This window comes from Rattus rattus, chromosome 1, assembly GCF_011064425.1.
Source record: "Rattus rattus isolate New Zealand chromosome 1, Rrattus_CSIRO_v1, whole genome shotgun sequence".
Taxonomy (NCBI): Eukaryota; Metazoa; Chordata; class Mammalia; order Rodentia; family Muridae; genus Rattus; species Rattus rattus.
The window spans coordinates 163,431,395-163,453,883 of NC_046154.1; the positions used below are offsets into that span (position 1 = coordinate 163,431,395).

Here is a 22,489-nt window from a genome sequence, read left to right on the forward strand (position 1 = left end):
TCGTAGGTTGACGGAAAAGCTATCGGACCAGAGATTATAAAAATACTTTCAAAATGGATTTGTAGAATAAAATAACAAAATTATTAAGTTCCTTTTTCTCTGAAATTTTTTCATGTAGGCTAAAATTACAAATTGCCGAATAAAATGAAAGTTTTATTGATGGCGCCATTGGCTAAGACATGGGTCACCAACCACAGCTCTTCTCGGCAGTTATGGGCAGAGTCCTATAATGTGTGTGCACTCCCTAGTCTTCTTCCAAGTATTCTCATTGGTCCTTTTACAGCAGCTCAGGGCCACTATTGGGAAAGCACATCTCTGGGCACACTGTCATACACGCTATTTTCTGGGTAAGTAGAGTCCTGGTATCCTGTGCCTTGGATGTGTTTCTTCTCTCTCACCTTGGTGTGCACACTGACCCCTGTTTGAATAGGGAGGCGTGGGTGCTGCAGGCTTCCCACTCCCGGCTGACTTCTCTTGCTTTCAGTGCGTCTACTTAAAGTCCACTAACCTTCTTTTCTGCCTCTGTACGGGGTAAGGGCTCAAAGTCCAGGCAATCAAACATGTTTGAAATGAACATAAATCTCAGTGATGGCGACTGCTGTCTAAGGGTTCCCCTCAGAGTAAACTGTAAGAACTTCCTGGCATCTCTCTGGCAGCTCAAAGGCCTTTTAAGGTTCAATTCTTGGCATGTAGTCTTGCCAGGGACAGTTTACGATAAATGTGTCCTCACCAGTGCTACCCACTCTTGTTCTGTAAGGAGGCTGCGCCATGACAGTGAGGGAAAGGGTGGAGAAAGACTTTAAAACACAAACCGTGATGGTGTCCTCAGCCCACGTATCCATAAAGAAACACACAAAGATGGCTAAATTGAATCATCCCCAACGTTTTATTTAATTTAAAGTTTTAAAAGGCAGTGGCCAAGCACATAATCTATGTGTGCATATACCTATGTATGCGCATCTACACACACATACATATATGAGAGAAACCAACCCCTTTCCAACCTTAGCCACTGATCGCCTTGGCCTGCTGTCTACATGATTGCACATCTACTTCATATGACCATTCCTAGGAGTACAAATACACAGCCTTAATCAGTTCAATAGTAACTATCTGTGTTTCTTTTTTTTTAAATAAATAAAGTTACCATTAAACTGATCACATATGGTAGAAAGGTAGAACACACACACAAATACACACAGAGACCCCTGTTTAGAACATGTGACACACGAATGACCTGTATGTACAAATGGGTGCTGTTGGCTCCCTGCCCCAGCACAGGCCACAAAAGAACTCCCCCTACTCGGGGAGCCCCATCCTCTCTGTTGCCTGAGGATGAGTGTGAACTTGGCACCCTGAGTGGTATCTCAGAATGCACGCTGTGGACGCAGCGGTACAGGTGTGGTCCAGCCCTACGGTTCTAGTAGTGTTCAGGATCGAGGGGTAAATAGGCACGTGGAGCTGCCTGAACTAAGCCATCACTGCTAACTCCTCCCAGGGAGAAATGTAATCTCAAGTGTTAGCTAAGTAACCAACTGTGAGAGCTCAGTAGGTTTGTAAGTCTGGGGCCGTGTGTGTGCGTGCGTGTGCGTGCGTGTGTGTGTGTGTTTCCACATTTGTATAAAACTGAAATGAAGGGTGGGGCTAGGCTTTCGGAGCAGCCGCCTGGCTTCCACTCAGTCAGCGCTGCCTAAGGAGTCGCTTGCCTCAGCCCTTGATTACCAGCTCCTCGGACTCTCCTGTGCCGTGGGTCGCTGGAGAGACTCAGAGGGGCGGTTTATACGGTGGGTGGAAGGACACGGCCGAATCTTCGGCTAGGAATTCCCGGCAATAGGACTGCCACATTTGACCAGGGCTGCTTTGCCGAGTGAAGTCCCGTCCTCTGTCCTGGTGCAATGGGATGGCTGCTTCTGCTTCTAGCCCCGCAACTCTGCCTGACTGCAGCTCTGTACGAATGCCTCAATGTTGCAGAAAACACAGGATTACCTCTTAAATATGCTGGATTCCCGATGAGTAAACCAGTTAATGTGTTTCTAGCCAAAGCGAGGGCATAAACGTTCTAGAGAAGATTCCCCTGGAGCTACAGAGAAAAGATGCTGATAAAAGCCATATTGAGAGGGAGCAGGTGACGGCGCTTTCAGTCTGTGTCCGAGCTGGTCTCTTCGATGACAGAATACTGGCTGAGCGCTTCCTCCAAAGGCGTTATTGTCCCGTCAGGTTTTAGTCCCATTGGTTTAAGCAACTCCTCTCTGGAAAAAGAGATAAAAGAAAGAGAAAAAAAAAAAAAGTATTCACCAGCATCACACGCACCCCCTCCCCCACCCAAGCCCACAGCCTTTTAAAAAGAGAAGTCTTTAAAATCCAAGCATTTTCTCTCAAGCTCTCTGTGTGTTTGCAATAGAAAGATGAAAGGGACATGGAGAGAGGGACATAAAAGGCTTCACTCACACAAGCCAAACCTAAGCCAATTAAAGGAGGAGAAGTCAAGGCCCAAATGCGCCCAGGACGAGGAGCAGATCTCTTGGGGTCTGAATAATGAACTTTATTTACCGCTTGTGCATTTGTTTTGTTTTAGAGAAGCTCAAGCCCCAGAGTCTCACCTGCTCGCCCCAGAGTTAAAGGCAGGTTTCTTTCACGGAATCGGTTAGTCAGGTTTGGGTCGCTTCCGCCATCTCAGACTCACAAACACTTGTTGGTTCATTTCAAATCCGTTGGATTCCCAAGTTTCCTTTCTTTCTCTTTCTTTCCTTGTTTTTGTTTAAAACACCACTGCTTTTGTTTGTGGCAGTTTAATTATGGGATTGGCAGCCATTTTAATCTCTTCAAAGCTCCCCAACTGTCTCTCTTCACCTAATCCAATTGTATCCACTCCACAAGTTACAGCCCCATCTAAGATAAGTAATTATTGATTAAGCCAATCAAAAAGCACCAGGAAAGACTGACTTAACCTCTTCATAGGCCTTACTTACGACATGGAGACCGTGGCGACTGTCCCTGTTGAGTGGCTAGCACCAGGCCTTCCACAGGCTCGGCGTGCCTAAGAGGACCAGCGAGGGCTCAGGAGCCGCTGCCACCCATTTCTCATGGAGATGGGTACCACTGCCCGAGAACATGAGGCAGAGTAATGGTGGGCTGTGGGGTGAGGGGAACATGGCACTTAACTCCCCTCTGCTTCTTGCTACTGTCTTTTCAAGTAACACAAAGAAGGGCCACCTCCTGAGAAAGGGCAGCCATACAACTGTGACAGCACAGCAAAACCCAGGGAGGTGAGTTCAGCTCGTGACTGGGTTACAGCGACAGGAGCCTAAGCAAGTAGCCCTTGCTCCTTAGCACCAGGGGTGACTTCTGAGGCCAGAGATGTGGCTTCAGAGGCTAGGGAGATGTGAAGACTGGCTGGCTGGCTAAACAGGCTCCTGCATGTTATATGTAAGCAATGGGATCACATCAGACAGCTTAAAGCTGAAGGCACCTTGGAGATCAGTTAGTCCAACTCCCTTCTTTAAAAGGAGGCAGAGTGACTTACCCAAGGCCACTCAGTGGTAGAGCTGGGCCTGGGACGGCTCTCCCAAATCCCAGTCCAGTGCTCCCTGCAGTTAAGTCCCATCTCAACTGACTGTTCTGACTGCATGGGAAGCAGCTGAGTTCACTGCCCAACAACTATGTGAAAGGAGCTGCCACTTGCTGGGCAGAAGAGGAAGGACAGGGTGCAGCTGCTGTCCTCGATAAATGGGTAACAAGCAGACCCAAGAGGACTTGGGCAACAGATGGGGAAAAGTTCCTGAGAGAACTGTAAATGAACCCGGTGGCTCCTGAGAGGAAGCTGCCACGCTACCTGAGGGAGGCAGAGAAGGCACCACAGATGAGAGATCCCTTCCATGAGTCAGGTCCCACCATCTCGTGTGACTATATCAGTTCACCTTTTCTGCTTAGTGTTCTTGTGAGGCTGGACAAGGGACCAGTACTTAGGGAGTAGAGGTTCAAGGAAGAAGTGAGGGGCAAGAGGTAAAGGGGAGTTTGTAAGGAAGGAGCTTAGCATCTACCCTGTACAATGCCTACTGGTTCACACCCTCTGCGAGTGGTATGCTAGACACACTGGAATAGGTGGCAGACAGGGAAGGCATTAGGAAGTCACTGTAACGTGTGTAGGAGAGCGAGTGTCCCTATGGCTCCAGGTGGATACTAAGGACATGGCACTACCTACAGGAGTCAGAAGACAGGAAAGAGTCTGCACCATTTTCCAGGACACAGAGAGCTTGAGCTGCCTCTGTGGCGAGCACATAGAAAAGCAGTGACAGCCATCTGCAACTCTGCAGCCTTGCTATGACCTGGGCCAGTGTGGAGTCCACGTGCTCTAGTTCTGCCTGTGATGTGAACCTGCAATACTGAATACCAACAGCTGATGCGAAGGAAGGGGGCGACTTGCTGGAAATGGCACACTGCAGGGTAAGACAACTCTAGGTCTAAAGGTTAGAAGCGGTGGGACACATCTGTAAACACAAGAGCCTGCCTCCAAAGGTCAAAAACCCAAACCCAAACCCAAGCCATCCAAGCTAACACAGAACTTTGAACACCCAATGAGCTGGGTTAAAGGTGTTGGTAACTGCAGGCAGTGAGGGGAGGGAGGGCTGGACGGTGAGGAGAAGCACAGGGGAGGCAAGGGCCTACGGAACAGTGTGGACAGACTGCCTGGCAGACAGCCATCCCTGCCAGCACTAACCATTATACTTCCACAGTAACAGCCAGCACCGGGGCGTAGCTGCCAGTGTAAACAACTACCCAGCTACTTCCTACACAAACCCAGGAAGAAAATTTCCAAATCAACTTTGTTACCTTTATCACTACCCTTCAGTCCAACTTTATAATCGGGAACAATTAAGACACAGTTTTGTGATCAAACTACAAGAGTTAGTTTATAGAACAAAGGTCACCATCTTTTAATGCTCACATATGAACTATTCTCAAGCATTTTGGAGGACACCCTGTATCACTCCTCCCTTAGGATGGAAGCTCCTTGGACAGCATGGGTTACTTTCTTTTCCAGGTGGCCCCATGCAATGCTTACGCATACTGACACTTCTGTAGGGAGGGCGTCGCTGAAACTTGGCCACAAAATCATGCATTCATGCAAATAAATTCAGACAGCAATGTGATGTTGTGTGAAGAGCAGAAAGATCGTAAGTTAGGCTGTCTAAAGTCCAGGTTCTTCACTTACCAGCTGTGTGATCTGGGCATGGCTCTGAGTCTTACCTTCCCCATCTGTGAAATGGGGTCATGGCAATGCCAGCTCTGCCTACTTCCCAGTGATGACATAAGAAGTCCTAGCACAGCAGTGGCAGCAACAGCAACAGTACAGAGCAAAGGGCTCTGCGCACTGCAGAGACTCAAGCGTTTACTGTGAGGAGTGAAAGGCACACGGCGGCTTTGAAGCCAGACCTGGGTTTTAATTCTACAACTACAGCTCATTAACTAGAAGACCTTGAAAACTCTAAATTTGGATTTTATTTTCTGTAAGACTGGACAGGACACTCACCTCATTAAGCGAACGTGAAAGCACAGACTACAGACTACACAGTGTGTGGAAGCTGGGCTATAACTGGAAGCCACAAGCTGGGCTCTTCCCTGTGTGCTCACAGAAAGCCTCCCCTTCCTGATAGGATGGTGGGGGAGGAGGAGTGGTCCCTGCCCTTAAGAAGCTTCAGTCAGTCTGGAACACACACACACACACACACACACACACACACACACACACACACACACACACACACACACACACACACACACACACCATTGAAAGAATTACAGAAGAGCAGATGGACAAGCTGAAGACGACCGACAAGCAGTGCCTGCTGTCCCTGGGCCTATGGCCGCCTGTATGTGCTATTTGTCCAAGGAGATTTCTTGTCCTGTGTGGGAGCAGGAACGCATCATTCGCTATCGTGTGACTGTTTTACCCATCAACCCTGGCTTGCTTCTCACACTGTCAGTCTAATTTCCTTTTCTTCTCAATCCTAACACTAGTGACTTACAAACACCAACTGAGACCTTTGCTCTAGAGACTCACTCTGGTTATCTGTCAGGCTCACTCTCAGCTCTTCGCGTTCACGTCAGTAAGGTATGCACAGAGAACCAGAACCTTCTCATCAGCACCACAGTCATGTTCCCTCACCATTGGATGGCGATGCACAAAGCGGGAGGGACACAGGAGGAAAAGACACCCCTACAGGCTCCTTGCAGGAGGCAGACTTGGGGCCACACTAATTAATGGCAGTGAAAGACAGTGTCACAGGGGAGAGGCATCCCAGAGGCAGAATTAGTCAGGCAGAGGCACAGAAGCAAGAGTTAGTTATGTGCGGGACTGGCAAGCAGGTTGGCTCAGCTGAGGAGAAGGAAAAAGAAAGCTCAAAAGTGCTATAAGGCATGAAGGGGGCTAAAAACCTGGGCTCTAAGGCTGGTGAGCTGGATTGAGTCCGAAGGTATTTTTGTCTCCTTTTTCAAGAGCCATCTTCTATATTTAAGAGTATTTATTAAAAAAAAGCACTACTATAAACTCTGAAAGCTACAAACAATACTGCACTGACACACTGAAGGGAAGTCTGTCCTGTGGTTTCCTTAGCACAGTGCCTTAGAGAGCAGAGCCTCATTAGGCACATGAACTACATTTGGCTGCTCTTCTTACAGAAATCACGATCTGGAGGCCCCTCATGACTAAGCCATGAACAAGACTGGCTAAACCTGAGGGCAGATTTGTTTCCATCAAGATGTACAGATTCAGGAAAGGATTTCTAATCTTCAGGAAACCCTGCTATAGGATCAGGAAAGGATTATTAGTCCACAGGAGACTGTGTCACAGAACAGGGAAAGCATTACTAATCCACCGGAGATCCTAATGTACGCTTTCCAAGGACTGCTTGCTCTCTGCTGGACTGTGCTCATCTTGAGGGCACACATCCTTGTCTTCTCAGGTTGTGGTTTTCATCTAGGACAGAGCACACAGTAGGTGCTTTGTAAAGGTTTGCTGAAAGGACAAGTACATGGCAATGGCCTGAAGGGAGAGTGGCAGAGGACTGTGTATCAAGAAGTTCTCTGGGCTGTACCAGCTTTCATGATGAGTCACCATCATCAGATGATGCTGATGGCCCAGCAGGAGGCAACCCCCATTCGGTACAGACTCAGTTTCGGATCTGCTAGGCTGTTACAAGTCCTTGGGCAAGCCACTTGCCTCTGAGAGCTGCAAAATGAGGGGCTGGACAGGATGACCCACAATACTCTATACTAATTTTAAGAATAAGTATCAGGCTACTAAATAATTTTGAATCACTTAAAAAGCTACTGGGGTTTTTAAGATACTCAAAATCACTATCCTAATCCTTTCTTCCTCGTCAAGATATTCTAAACCTAAAAGTGTCAATACGGCACTTGCCTGTCACTGACAGAGAGCATGACCACAAACCTGTCCTGCAATCTGCTGGCAGGTGACTAATTGATTACTGAAGCAACAGCAAGTTCCGAACACAGGGTCCAGATGGCAGGGTGGCCTTCACTGAGCCATTTATGAAGAGTTACCACTGGCCCCAAATTTATCAAGATTCTCTCTAATAAATGATGGCCGGGTATCCAATAAACATCTTGGTGGAAATATGAATCAAGAGTAAGATATTCACATAGCAACAACTGCTTCATACTTACCTTCAATGCTATATACAGGCCTTAACACAGTTAAGACTGCCCCCGTTATCACCAAAAAGTACAGTGATGTCTACTGGATAAAGAGCCCATTCTAGGCACTGTGACAGTATCATGGCGGGCTTCTCATCTGATCAGGCATCTGGCCAGGGAAGAGATAAGCCTCCAAGAATGTTCAACTGGAACGAAACATCATTTAGAAATTTGATCTTACTAAACGATAAGGAATCATAGTCTATAAGGGTGTGGCCAGCAAGAGGACACAGATAAAGCACGTCCAAGAAAAGAAACCCTATTTTGCCCCAGTCTAACCCTTGAAACTGCCAATGGAAACCAAAATAATAATAATAATAGTAATAATAATAAATAATAATATTAAAAAGAAAAACAAAAGGTTCTTAAATCTAAGGGTAGGAACTTACGGAATTAAACATGGTTAAATTTTCTGTTCTCTAGTATTTCCCCAGGTGTTTTACCACCTTCCTGTGGGTGTGGTACTGTGATGGCCCTGCAACTGCAGAGATGGCCACTCTGTTCTAGGGCTCTGAGTTCCTATGTGACTCCCCCGGCAGGGATGGCGAGTCCGGGCTCAGACAGTAACATGCCCGACTGCACCACACGGACTAGGTCAGATGTGTATGTGTACACCTTACTTGACCTGGAAGCCAGACATTACTCTTGCCCACAGCACACACGGTGTGCAGCATAAACAAAGCATTGGTTCAAGGGCACTTGTGAAAGCAGGACACAGTCAAGCAGTTGGTAAAAGCACATCCTTGTTTCCCACCTGCACATCTCCCAAGAGTCCCTTCGAATTTACCTATACGAGTTTCAGCTTCCCGCTTGCCACTTAGCTTGATAACGACTCAAAAAGCACTCCCTTGTTTTCAAGGGCTGGCTCTTCTTTCTCGTCTGCTCTGTGCAGACAGGGCAGTATTGACACATGGGATTAATGACAGGGTCTGTAATGAAACAACAGTCATGCAAACACCAGTCTGCTCCTTTGATAAAACAGCATGCTAGAGACCTACTCACCTCCCTCTAATTGAGTACTATATAATAGTTCCGATCCTTTTGTGTAACATATTTTGTTCTGTGATTAGAAAAGAAGAAAAAGGGGGAAACCTAGGAAGCACTGCTTCCTTTAATCACCCGTATTAATTCTGGGCTTTAATGAGGGCGCTGCTATTTAGCCATGTGCGGCTACATCCGTGTTTTGTTGACTTCTGTTCAATGTCTGACAAACCCGAGACAGGATAATTGGAGCCGTGACTCTGGCCCAGGGATTCCTGTTTTTAATGTGAGGTTGGCCTGGAAAAAGAGCCCCAACATGTTAAATTAGCCATTCCATATTTAATTCCTTTTTGACTTTGAAAGATGGGATGAGACATTAGTATATAAATGGAGTATTTTAATTAACATAAGATGCCTAGGGGATGGGCCCTCTGACAGCCCAGAGCACGGCTCTGCGGTGAGGAGTCACACGTCTCTAAAGTACACTGCTGGAAATGACCCTTCTTAGTGCAGGAGTCCCGTAACTATGCTGGGAGTGTGGTGGCCTTTGGTGTGGACACTGCTTCTTCACCGTTCATCTAATGGTTTCCTAGGACAACTGGTTAAACTGATCGTTCACCAGGACATCAACTGAGGAGAAATAGTGCAAATGGTAGCTTTCCGACAGCAAACGAAAGGTCTTCCAACTGCATCTTAATAGATAACTCTGAGACCTTCCACTCAGCCCTCACCATTGCAGTCTGGGATAGGGCACCACTGGGAAATGTGCTGTGCAAATATGTCAACCCCAAGACAAAAGGACATGGGGTACTGCTCGTTTCCACACTCTTCCACTTTGTAATGGGATTGGCAATGGCCTGCAACTTCCCCCACGGAAGCCATCTTAAGGCTAAGATCTGTAAGTGTGATAAAGTGTAAGAATCTGTTAGGCTACCACAGTCATTCTTTAGAAAACAGTGACCAAACCCAGCTATAACGAAGGATGGCAGAACGTTTACTGTCCTCAAGTGGTTACTTAACTATGAGCTGATTCTTGGTACGGAGAGGACACCGAGTGTGGGACGGTGCTCTGCAATCTGTCAAGGTGAACACGCTCACTGTTGGCTTTGGCGCTGTGCACTTACTTAAAACTTACATCTCATTTAAAAAGAAGCAGACTGACAAACTCTCAGAGTTATTGGTAATTTTTCAAGATAGTGTGTTCCAGAGGGTGTCATTTTAATGCCTGCTCTTAAGTGAGCTCTGAAAGCTCACTTAATAACATACTTCCCGTCCTATTTAGATCACGAGATTGTCTGAATGATCAACAGGGTACACGTATGGAAGCAGTTTTATTTTGAAGCACTGAGTTAACTTTTTATTATTCTCATTTCCGTTAGAAGATAGCATGCAAAGCTTCTAAAATTCTGCTATGGCCTCATGTTAGATAGCACAGTTAAGGACATGTTAGAGGATGAGGTTAGGGACAGTGTAGAAAAAACACATTTAGTTCTATCTAAGTAATGGCATTCTTCATTACTTCTTGGTATCATTCTTAGAAAACTTTTACCCTGCTGTCCAACTTAACAAGATTACCGAGGCAGTCTGTCTGCACAGACACTGGCTCTGACACATGCTTCCAATCGGAGGACCCGGAAGTCAGAGGAGAAAGGCAACTGAGGACGGACAGTGTTTTTATCTCATGTTTTGCTAACTGTCAAATGCCATTTCAGCTCGTGCTTTAACCAAGCACTCAGTGACTTTCAGCAGTGACTACCAAGGGAACATGACATCGTACTTAGGTGTCTGGCTGCTGAGATAGTCCGCTATAGCCTAGAGATGCATAGACTCAGGCTTCGCAACATAATCCTCTCTTGTTCCTGTGCGGGTGCCAGTATATGAAGCACCACGCTGCTCCCTTAGCTGAGTTTTCATGGACCCTTAATGTCGGAGAACAGTGCTGAATGTCAGAAATAGGAGGCAAGCCGCCATGTCAGCCTGCATCTCGATAGTCAATGTCAACTAAAGAAAGGGAATTAAGGTAAACTTGACTTCAGTTACTAAGGTACGCTCCAGTCTCTTCTTCTCTCTAGAGGACGTCGTAATTTGGATTAACCACACTTCAAGCATTCAGTAGTCATGGACTAGCAGTTCCCACAATGGACCTTCTGACAAGATTTTAATCTTTGAACCTTAAGATCTTTGGTGCCTACATTAGTTCTTACAATGCTTAAAAAAGATAAGAGTTCCATTTCTGAAGTGCACCCAAAAAGTATATCCTAGACAACTCCTCACAAAGGCATGTGCAATTACAGGCTGTGGTACTTCTGTAAGATGAGCAATAGGGTCTATTCACATTGAAAAAGTCGTGTATCTCTTACTTTCTAGATGTAAATCAGTCATAACTGTCTGAGTTAGAAATGGAATGTCTTGATTCACGTGCTATCCTTACATCTGATGCCAGCACTGAGAAAGCCATGTCCCACACATCGGCATGGTGGGGTGGGAAGTATGGCTAGTGGCAGAGTGTGCACGAGAAAGGGACGTGCTGGCAGAGCAGGCACTGTTTATTTATTGACAGACAATTTAAAGCACAGTTTCTGTTGGATAAGCAAACGGACAAGTGCCTTGCCAAACAGTGCTAGAACGAGAATGGCCAGAAGATCGGCCCATCTGGTTTCAATTAAGACAACAGAAGGGATAGGAGGAGTAGAAACAACTGTAATTAAGATGTTCTTGCCCTGGGCCAGCAGAGCTGAAGGCATTGTCAGGGTGAGTGCCCTGCCCTGCCCTAGCAAAGGCAGCAGTGCCAGGCACCCTGGACTTGCTACCTGCACTCACCACCCTAGTCCCTGCTTATTTTTGCTTTCAAAGTTTGAGGAGGGAGGAGGTGGAGATGTTATGTCAAGCGATGTTTTCTGTAACCTTACACTTGAGGCTTCAATGCTACATTTCATGTTTATTTTCGATTAAAGACGTCCATACCGTTATAGTTAGCGCGGCCCACACTTCCTTATGCATTCCTTTAAAGCCTCTGCTCTGATAGAGTTTGGCCAAGGAATAGCAATGACAACTACACCTTGAAGTTGTGAACCCTGCAGGTTATTCTATAGAGAGAGTAAAACAGAAACAAGCAAGCAAGCAAACAAACAAAACCCCAACCTCCAAATCTGGGGTGAGCCATCGCCACTTTCATCCTCACACAGGGGAGGCACAGGACACAAGGACCTAAGGACACGGGATAGCGATTGCAGGGTTCACACAGTTTCCTAGCTTTGAGAACCTCCAAGTGCACTGCCATTTCCATATGAGAACAGAAAGGTCTAACAAAGACACAACCTTTATACTAAACAAATCATGACTCATCGAGAACCCTGCTTAGTCGATGCACACTCAGTAAGACGTCTCCTGACGGCTAACCTCCTCACCACTTTCCCAAGCCTGGCTGAGAGAACAATGCTGAGAGTGAGTCCCTCAAGGAAGTGGCTGTGTCTACATGAAGGCGAGATGGAAATGTGACCTCAAGTTTCACGTAGTAATTTTACACTTTTGTCACATCTATACCCTACACCAGGCTCGGGAACAGGACTTGGCATGACCAACCTTAGTCATCATTTTGGTAAGTGCTTTGGCACGGGCCACTGTTGCTAACCACCATCCTGGTGCAGGTCCTTCACATCCGCTCTCCTACAGATGAAAAAAGGAAGTGTCTAGTGTCCATGCCTGGGCCACGCCACCTCCAGTCCATCCTCTACTCACATGCCCTTCCTTGACAGTGCAAGACAAACTGCTGGGGGTGACTAAGAAGTGTTCTGGCAAACACTCTGACAGACAGACATAGTAACGCAGAAGGCAGAGCAACGGCCCTGAGTAGTGGAAAACGAAGTTCCTAGTCTTGTTTTATCATGGGCTGGAGAGAGTGCATGGGTCATAGGTGACCACTTTGTAAACCGTCAGGAGGAAATGGATTATCAGCAGCCATCAGCTTGGAAATGTTCCGGGCCTTTCTGTGGTCCTTGCCTTTCCCACTGGTCACTGAGGTTTATACTGCTTGAGCTCTTTGGAAGAAAGATGCAGTATATGAAGTCCAGAGACTTAAAAGGATTACGTCTCTCTCCCTACAGTGAGTGGTCATTTCCATCTCTCTCTAGAGTACTTGATGAGCAGCCCACATGCCACTTCCTTCCCCTGGGAAGACTCCCTGAACCTTTCAGGCAGACGAACTGCTCCTTTCTTCCTCCTGGGGCATACATTCAACACAGACCCTGACTGTCCCATTTCTATTTTGTATTCTGGAATACACTACCCAGCCACTTCTCCCACTTCCACAGCTATTTGGCTTTCCAAAGCAAGAAACTGTCTGGCTCATCTTCAAATCTCCCACCCCCCGAGCTCCATGCCCTGCACACGGGAGCTGCTTAGTAACTGCCCCTTGCACTGAACGTCTAAAGCCTCCTGGTTGTACGGCACCTTATTTTTTCTTATTTTATCAAAAATAAGAAAAAGCGAAAAGAGAGATGAAGCTTAAGACCATGACTAATGCAGCACAGCGGACATGTAAGACGCATGGAGAATGGCTCCATCTTTGCGGCTTGCTCTGGAAGGTCTACTGCCGCTGTCATTAGTGAGAGCAAATGTTAGTGCACACACAGGCAGACAGCGTAAAACCCACCACACAGCATGTCAGATACCACATGACTTATGACGGCCTCATGTTTACGTTCGCTTCAACCTTTTAATGGTAGAACAGGGAGCATCTGAGCCAGCACAAGGCACACTAGCTCTGTCTGCATCAGTGCCACCTTGGGCTTGAGCTGGGCACCCGCTGGGTGAACGTGTATGTCAGGTGCAAGCTGGGCATTTCAGAATTGGTGTTTAAGGGTTCACTTAATCATAACTTCTGAAATACATATAAAATGTGTAGATTTGTCTGAGATTAAAAAGAGAAGGGCCTTCCTGTCTTACATGAATAACAGGGCACCTTCTGAAGTTGGTGATGTCCCAGTGAAGAAGCCAAGTACCCGGATGACACTGTGTTATTGTGGGCGGTCTGTTCCCCGCTCTCTATGTTTTGTGCTTGGGTATTTCCATGCAGGTTAAAATGGGTCACCAATACAGCACCCATGATAGCTGTCAGCAAGTCCTATCATCACAACAAGAATTCGGACTACGTGAATGACCTACTGTGCTAAAACACAACATGTTCTACTCAGTCCTTGCTAACAATCTCCTTTCTACTTCCACCTGATGGACGCTACTGATGTCACTCTGGTTTGGAGGGAGGGGGACGGGACACTTTTAGCCCTGAACTCTTTCCCCAGCTACCAGATTTTATCTTTAAAATATTCACACAGAGCTTGTCACTTTGCTTCCTATAGGCCTGTTCGAGCAACAGTGTCTGACTGTTACTGCTCGCTTCTAGGAGAGAACCTGTAATGTCTCTGGAACAGCACATGCACAGCAGTAAGTTCTAATGCTGGGAAAGAATAAAATGTAGGAGGAGGGCAGTCACCAAGTTCTAGAACACTCTGTAGATACCGAAGCTACTTTTAACCAGCTTCCACATTAGCACTGCTGCTGCAGAAAGCCTAAGTGAGACTAGAGTGTCAAAAGAGCCCTGTCTGCTACAATGCTGTCAACCCCCAGTCCATCCAGTTCTCAGCTTCGCTAAGCCTCCTGCTACAAATGTAGCCCATGCTTCCCCATCAGACCTGCTCCTTGCCATGGCTTTAGCTGGCTGTTCTATTCCAACTGTTGTTTCTTCTGATGGATGATTATGTGTTGTGTGAAAATGAGATGAGAAGAGATTCACCTTTACATGGTGGCTATGCTGTCACCAACACAAAGAAACACTCACTCAGGGAACTCACAGGAAGCAGTGGCTCAATACATGAGTGGAAAATAAGGCAGCCCATCTAAACCTGCAGGAGTCCTCTTCCAATAACTTATCCAAAAAAGCTATCTGCGGATTAGCACATCCTGATCTAGTTATTTACGATACGAATTATTTGGAAAGGAAGGAGATGTGAAGCAAGAGGGGAGGGGTGGATGGTTTTGGAATCCCTAATTTAGTAAAAGTGCCTGCTTTAAAGAAAAAAGTCCTTTCTTTGAGCTATTTCCTCTTACTTTTCCTGTTGCGCATACGGCATTTAGAACTCTCGGTCTCAGCAGCAACTCAAAAGCAGCACTGCAGACGTGCACATCAAAATTTGGAGAGGGAAAGCGCACCGTGGTTCCAAACAAAAACCAAACAGACTGAAACAAAAATACAAGCAGCAGCAAAATCACTGAGCCCAGCTTCAGCATCCTTTGTAAGACAGGGATGTTAGTTGGTTAATGCCACAGCCACCTCTAGGCACTGCCTCGGCACTGAGTGGTGACAGGCTGCAGTGCTGCGCATCAGAAGCGGCACATGGAGAAAAGCCATGGCGGACTTAGCTGCTACTGCCTCTGTCTCCCTGCTCAACAGACGTGGATTTCCAGAGTTGCTGTTCTATGGTAACTCTCAGTGAGAGAGACAAAGAAATAGAACATTCTTAGAAACCAAGCAAAAAATGGATGGGAATACAATACCTGGAGAGTTTATCAAGCATGTTGACAAGTTTCATGGCTTCATATTCTTTTTGTTCTTCTGTCATTTCATCTATAGGGTTTGGCATTGGTTCCTCTAAATGACCAGTGATAAGATTAATGCTACAAAAAGAAAAAAAAGTTATGCTGTATGTTTTAGAATTATGCTCTTTTTATACTCTTCTGGTCCAAATTTTAAGTTAATTAAGAAAGAGTATAATAGCCAAAAATTGGAAATAATTTCAGTAGTAATTTTATGGTATAGAATTGCTATAGGAATGCTGTTGTTGTTGTGTGCTTTGGGTATGGGCTTTTTACAAAATTAAAACTGACTGGCCAACTATTTTTTAAGTATGGCTGCTTTTAAAAATGTGAAGTCTGACTGGTGCTGTTGAATAGGGACCTGCGCATGCGCGTCCTTTCATTAGCTGTGAGGTGACAATGACTTTCAGAAGTGAGATGAGAAATCCATTCGTGACACAGCATAAAACAAACATGTCCCGAAACAAGGGGAGAACTGGAGAAATGCTAACAGAGAAGAAACTCGGTCTGGAAATGAGAGCTCGTCAATGTATAATCTCAGGAAATTAGTCCATTAGTGAGACTACAAAGGTAATGAGTGCTTAAAACAGTCAACAATCAAGCCGAAAAGTAATTTTAATTAGATATGAACTGACCAAGGAAAAAAGTGAAAGCTAGACCACCAAGACACAAACATGGCACCTTAGCTTTCTGGAAACAGATCTAAACCACCAAGACACAAACATGGCACCTTAGCTTTCTGGAAACAGATCTAAACCACCAAGACGCAAACATGGCACCTTAGCTTTCTGGAAACAGATCTGGACAGAGCTCAACAATAACTATTTCCTATAAGCTTTTTGTGACATGCTAACACCAAGGAAAGGAATTACACTCTGAAATAAAAGGCCACACTTCTATCTCCTCTTCTGTACTGAGGAAGGGAAATAGAACACAGTTCTTTCAATGTCTGCTAAATGTCAGCGCCTTAAAACATTATTCTTAAGAAGCAGCCACAACCACAGTTCAAGTATCTCACACCAGCCAAATACAGACTGCTTTAATGATCAAAACCATAGAACCCTGCATCTCTGTTACACAGTGTTAACAGATGATCTCCTTAGGGCTCTCAGGGCCTAGCCGGGAGAAGCAAACCAGTGGGACTGTCAAGTGCAAACTGTGAAGTTGGGAGCTTGGGGTAAACTCAAGAAAAAATGTCATGTCAGCTAACTAAAGACACTAAAATTACTGCTCCTCCGGAGGCTAGCGTCCACTCCCATTTGAGACTTCTCAGTTACAGTGAAGGTTAGCGAATGGGTAACCACCACTAATCACTGCCAAATTCCTTTTCTTTTTCTATATTCCTCAAAGGCTATACACCACACAGATTCTTGAAGAAGGGTCTGCCTTTGCTGTCTTAGCAAACTAAGTTTAAAGTGTGCGGACGTTCTTAGATAGGGCCTATGACTAGAACTGCAGTCAAAACATTTGATCTGCTGGACTTAATGGTGCATATCTGAGATTCCTACTTGGGGCTGAAAGACTAGAGTGCAAATTCAAAGCCAGCCTGAGTAATTTGCCAAGGTTTAAAGGAGACCAGGTTGCAGCCCAGTGGTAGAGCACTTGCTAAAAATCTAGGAGTTGTGAGGCCATGCGTTAAATCCCCAGAACCACCTCTTCCCTAAAAAATCAAATGAACAAACCAAAAAAACCTCTTGTTCCAAACTGTAAACCATGTGCAAGACGGAAAGAACATTGTGGAATCACTCAGAGAAAAGGTGGGAACGGTGCAAGAAGAAGATATGGTGACCTGGAGGCCCATATGTTTGCTCTCACACACTTGCTTCTAGGTATTCTCTACAGTACTTCAGGAACCCGGGGGGGGGGACCTCAATACTGTACAGATTGGTCCCTTATTCCTTGTTTTGACTATACACCAGAACCACTTGGGGACCCAGAACTGGCCTGACCTCAGATTGACATATAAACTTCCCCATGGTATCATGATAGACGGGGCTCAAGTGTTCTGTTTAGACACTGCTCTTAAGTCTCCCTTTTAAAGGTACCTGCCAATGAGAAAAACTCTGTAGCTAGATGCCATCACAAAATTGCTAAAGGGGTCCCTGTATTTCCCAAGGTTTCTGAGAAGAGAGGCCTGGAGATGCTGTGCTGTCATCTGTTTGGGTACATGGCGCTTGCTACTTGCTAAATTATAAAGACAACCAAATAAAGATACTTGTTACAGATAGACACTACTCTCAAGCAAAGGAAGTCGGGTCTTACGGGAAGGAAAGGGAAGAGGAAGAAAGAAGCAATGAGGAACACTCTTATTTGCCACCTGAGAGGCTTCTCCCACCGACAGAGGTGTGATGGGAGGGATCACGCCTGGAGACGTTTGGAAAACATTAGCACAGACAATCGTGTACCTCGGAAACACTCAGGAGGCACTGGGGAGGCTGTGCTGCTGTAGGCCCACAGCCCAGTCAGGCATAGACTCCTAGGTTAGGCAGACTGGTTCTTTCCTTGGTATCTTTGTTGTTGTTTGTCGTTTGAAACAGGGTTTCTCTGTGTACCCTTGGCTGTCCTGAACTGGCTGAGTAGGCCAGTCTGGCCTTGAACTCAGAACTCTGCACGTCTCTGCCAACCAAGTGCTGGGATAAAAGGTGTGCACTGGTAGGATAACATCTGTTTTCTACACTACTCTTGACTCTCCTGCTTTCTCTGAAGTTAGCTTCCAAGTGAGCATGAAGGCAGCATTCTCTCTCACAGAGTGAGGCCCTACCCCATCCCTGGAGACAACGCCCTGCATAATACCACTGCAGCCCCACCTCCCTTTAACATACGTCACAAACACTGGTTCATGTCTCCCTTTAGCAGATTTTCCCCCATTATAATACTCAGGGGAATGCAAGCAAAACCACGTAAAACACAAGCCAGGACGAGGCACCATGCCATTTTCTCAAGAGAATAATGCCAAGGTGTAGTGGCAGAAGTCAGATGGGACCTACCTTTCCCCTCCAGGCAGTCTCATGTCTTCCACCCAGGAGAAGAGGAAACAAGTCGCCACGCAACAATAATGTAAAGTTGTATATTTTGGGATGAACAAATACATACACTCAAAGACAGCAATTACGTTTCAAAATCTCACCACTATGAAACCCTGAGGTTATCTTCACTTTGCTTGAAGGCTGAGTTCCTTTAAGGACACTAACTGTGGTGGGTGGTGGGCCTTTGGAGAATGGATTTTATTTATTTGTTTGTTTGTTTGTTTGTTTACCTGGTCTCTTCTCCCCTTCCCCATCATTCCACCCCTGCAATTAATTTTATCTTCCAATTAGTGTCTGAACTCCTGTTGATACAAGCCTTTTTTTTTTTTTTTTTTTTAATGACCATTATGTGAACTGGCATGTTATGGCCTGGCAACAGGAGGATTACGACATACTAAAATGGTAGAGTATGTCTATAGAAGCTGAAATACATTTCAATTACTTTAATCTTCTAACAATTGCTGTTTCTGGTTAATATCAGCATCACTTAACAAAAAGAACTACATGGAAACTTAGCTCTATGAGAGCTTCAACCTCTAGAGGCAGGGCTTAAGTTTTACTCAGAGTTCTGGCAAAGAAAGGGCTACACCGCGGCAACAGTGGTGGGACCCACAGGGCACAAACATCACAATATGGACAGTTCTGGAGATAACCTGGACACAGCAGTACGCATGCAATCCCAGCACCCTCAAGGCCGAGGCAGGAGGACTGTGGGTTTGAGATCAGTCTAAGCGATACGGTGACACCTGTCTACGCAGCTCTGCGCATGGCTGTGTAGCAGTGTGAAAGCACTGACTGCCACTGGGTTCCCAGGCTAAACTGGCTGGAATGCTAATTTCATGTTGTGTACGTTACTTCCCACAAAAAAAACAGAAGTGAAGATGATGCCGCTTTCTCTGAAGCCAGTTGTAGTGGTATGTACACTGGCTCAGGCTTGGGAAGCTGAGGCAGGGGGATTCTGAGTTCAGTGTCAGTCTGGAACTGAGAAAATTCCATTCTGAAAGTGCAAGCGGCAAAGGCTATTAAGTGTGTGGAGGTGCTATGGAGGGGCAGAAGGAGTAATGACTTTGTTTTCAACTTGGGCTTTCTGTGAGCTAGATGTATTTCACTGAATGCTTGTAGTCATAAACCTTATTTTTCTAAAAGTTAGCTAAATCCTAGTCAGCCCAGATTAGGCAAAGAGAAGAATCTTCAAGTCTGATTTGTGGCTTGCGTGCTTAAAGAAATAGTAAACCCATACAATTGATACAATAATAAGACACTCACCAGCAGCACAGCAAAACTTTAACAAGGGGAAGAAAAGCCAGGCATGAAGCCTTGTGCTCGAGGAGCAGCCTATGTGACAGTGCCCCAGCATCTGAGATCACTGTAGTCAGGTAACTATACCGAGAGTGTTTCTGGACTCTACAAACTACTGTGAAGACTGTCAGATATTACCCAGGGTTCTGGCCATTGTAACTCTGCCCTCCTGCCTCTCTAAAGCACCCCCAAGGCGCCTCTGGCTGCCTCTGTATCTAGCCTGAAAGCTACAGATCCAAAGCTGGAAGGAGGTAAGCAAGCACACCGACACGCATCTCACTGACCATTAGGATGAGACATCACTTGTCAGGGCTCTGTGCTCAGAGGCACGGGAGAAAGCAGTGAGTACAGAGTTAACATCTATGCATGCAGTGGTGCAGGTCTGCCCCAGCACTTGGGAGGCTGAGGCAGGTGTCTCTCTGTGAATGTGAGGCCGGCCTCACCTGGATGTGAGGTTTATGCCAGCTAGGGCTACAGAGTAAATCCTGCTTAAAATCAGTCAAACAAAGAGTTTAGATAGACTTTCCTTTCGATAAAGGGCCGTGTGTGAGAACTTAGCAAGCCTGCCTGCCTGGATTTCCTTGTGGCAGGCATCTCAATTCTATGAGCGCACTTTGTTTAAAAGCGACTAATTGCAGAAAGTCACCTCCAGTCCGCTAACTACATTTATTTTGACACAAAAGAGACTGCTGTAAATTAACTGTGTCCCAAAGCCCAGACGGAAGCTCCACACAATTCCTGGTTTAGAGTCCAATAAAGGACTGCAGGTTTCCTCGGTGCATTAATCAGAATGCACTTATATTTTTGACAATGGGACTTGGGCCAACTGGATGAAGAGTGATCACTTCCGCCAATACTAGCAACCGTTGTGAATAAACGCATCATAAGAGATTGGAGCAAGACCCTGGGAATGCTGACTGGCCGAGGGTACAGTAAAATGAGCAATCCTTTCAGATGCCAACTCATGAAGCTTGATCCGACCAGTAAAGAGTGCTACCAAGTGCTCTGATCCCCGAGGGTCACCCCCAGGGTAACCAAGGGCTGCCTTACTGACAAAGTCCCATAGGGGCCCTGGAAGGAAGAATGCTTTAAAGTAAAGGAAATACTTTCCTGCTGAGGGTACACGGAAAGAAAAGCAGGCACTAGGTGAAAACGTATTTATGCTTGTAAGAAGCCACGTTTCAAAGACAAAGACTTTACATTAGTAACGACTCTGGCCAAGCCTGAGGGCTGAGACAAACACCATGAAGGCTGCAAAGCCCGAGTACAATTTTGTTCATCCACAGTGTCCATGGCAGAGATCTCAGACAGGAACTGTGTCGGACATCGTCAAGCTGATTCAAACAGAAGGTCCTCTCTTGAGGTCTAACACCGCCTCTGTGATAAAGTCTAGTTTCCTCCACTGGTGAGAGGGACCCAGTGCTCCTGTGCTTCCTTTGAGCTCCCTGGTATGGTAGCACTCTTTACTTTCTAGTTAAATGACTATGCTCGTTAAAGAAGCCATCTTAGACAAAATCAACCATATATACGGAAATGTAAAGACGCCAACATCCTTGAACACGAGTTCTCGACCTGCCCTGGAATCTGAGAGATAGCTAATGTTCATCTTCCCTTACAACAAGCCTCTTTGCTGATGTGGTGGGCGTGCTTACACTCTCAGCTACTGGGGAAGCTAGGGTGGAGGGATCGCCTGAGTCCATGAGTTTGAGACCAGCCTGTGCGACACAGTGAGTACCTGCCCCACCTCCAAACACACACCACCAACAAAGAGAAGGGCTCTCCAACAAGTGTATGTTTCAGCCTCAAATGAAAAGACACCGAGGGTTAAATGATTTGGAAATGCAGTTTGTAGAATTATTCGAGACAAGAGCTTGTGAGACTAGTTCAGAATATTGATTTAAAGAAGTATAATTCCCCTATTTTATATTCAAAATCTCCCCAGAGATGTTCAAGCCACAGCATCTAAGTGATAGTTGTCTACAAAATTCACGGCCCAAGAGCCATTGCCATTCCCTCCCCCAGCAGACCCTTTGCTTCTTAGGTAACATTCTGTAAGACCTTGGCGAAGCTGAGTGTTAGGGATGCTAAAAACAACACTATGTACTCGAACCTAGTTTGTCCAGATACAGGGTATGTTGTTTCTGCTGATTGGAGATTGGTCATTTTCACTTTATGGAAATTTAATATTTTCATGTCAACAGAACACAATCTATACTTGATTTTACAGATTGCGAGTTTTTATTCTTGATTACCTACTTCATGACCCATGTCACTCTCTAGAAGGCGGCCAGTAAAAAACAGCACGGCAGTATCACTGACAAGCCCACAATGAAGGGCGCCTTACTAGCAATCAGTAACGGGGCCCAGTAAAAACTCAGTTCAAATGACAGCTAGCAAGTGAGAAGACAGCCGAGAGCAGGCGAGGATGAGAGGGGTGGAGGAGGACAGGAGGAGGAGAGAGGGAAGAGAGGTGGCAGCTGCTTTAAGGATTCAACAATGTCTTTCCTTTGTACATACTGACTGAGAGACATCACAGGATTTCAGGTTTGTTCCTTCAGGGCGCTAAACACCCGTTAGAAACCGAGTTCCCACCTGCACGTCTGATTACAATTCAGGGCAGAGCCAGCTCCTTTCCCTTTGGGGTCATGTGCCTTGCTGCAGTATTTCTGACTTGTGAGGGGTTGTATGCGAGGGTATTGAAGGTGACTGAAGCGTCAAAACACCAACTTAAAAACCTGTATGTTTTAAAGTCTCACAGAAAGGAAGGCCAACGTAATACACTTTCAAATGGATCACCGGCATCTAACATCGTCACCACACGCTTACTGCTTCAAAGAGGGAAGTGGGCTTGTTGAAAGACTCATGCAGCGCATCTT

General features: G+C 45.9%; 1 protein-coding gene across 4 annotated transcripts in view; it reads right to left on the reverse strand.

The window, feature by feature from the left end:
• Window positions 1-863: 863 nt before the first annotated feature.
• The window catches only part of Ric8b (RIC8 guanine nucleotide exchange factor B), a 94,468-nt gene continuing 72,842 nt past the window's right edge, over window positions 864-22,489 (reverse strand). Inside the window, exons 9-11 of one of the 4 annotated variants that reach the window (XM_032910393.1) lie at window positions 15,250-15,369; window positions 12,280-12,363; window positions 2,191-2,249 (exon numbers count right to left, since the gene is read on the reverse strand). In XM_032910393.1, the coding sequence (XP_032766284.1) occupies window positions 12,324-12,363; window positions 15,250-15,369 (160 nt within the window). In that variant the 3' untranslated portion in view covers window positions 2,191-2,249; window positions 12,280-12,323. Of the gene's footprint in view, window positions 2,250-8,564; window positions 8,646-12,279; window positions 12,364-15,249; window positions 15,370-22,489 lie in introns of those variants that run through there. The other 3 variants (XM_032910385.1, XM_032910401.1, XM_032910408.1) reach the window with 3 other exon arrangements.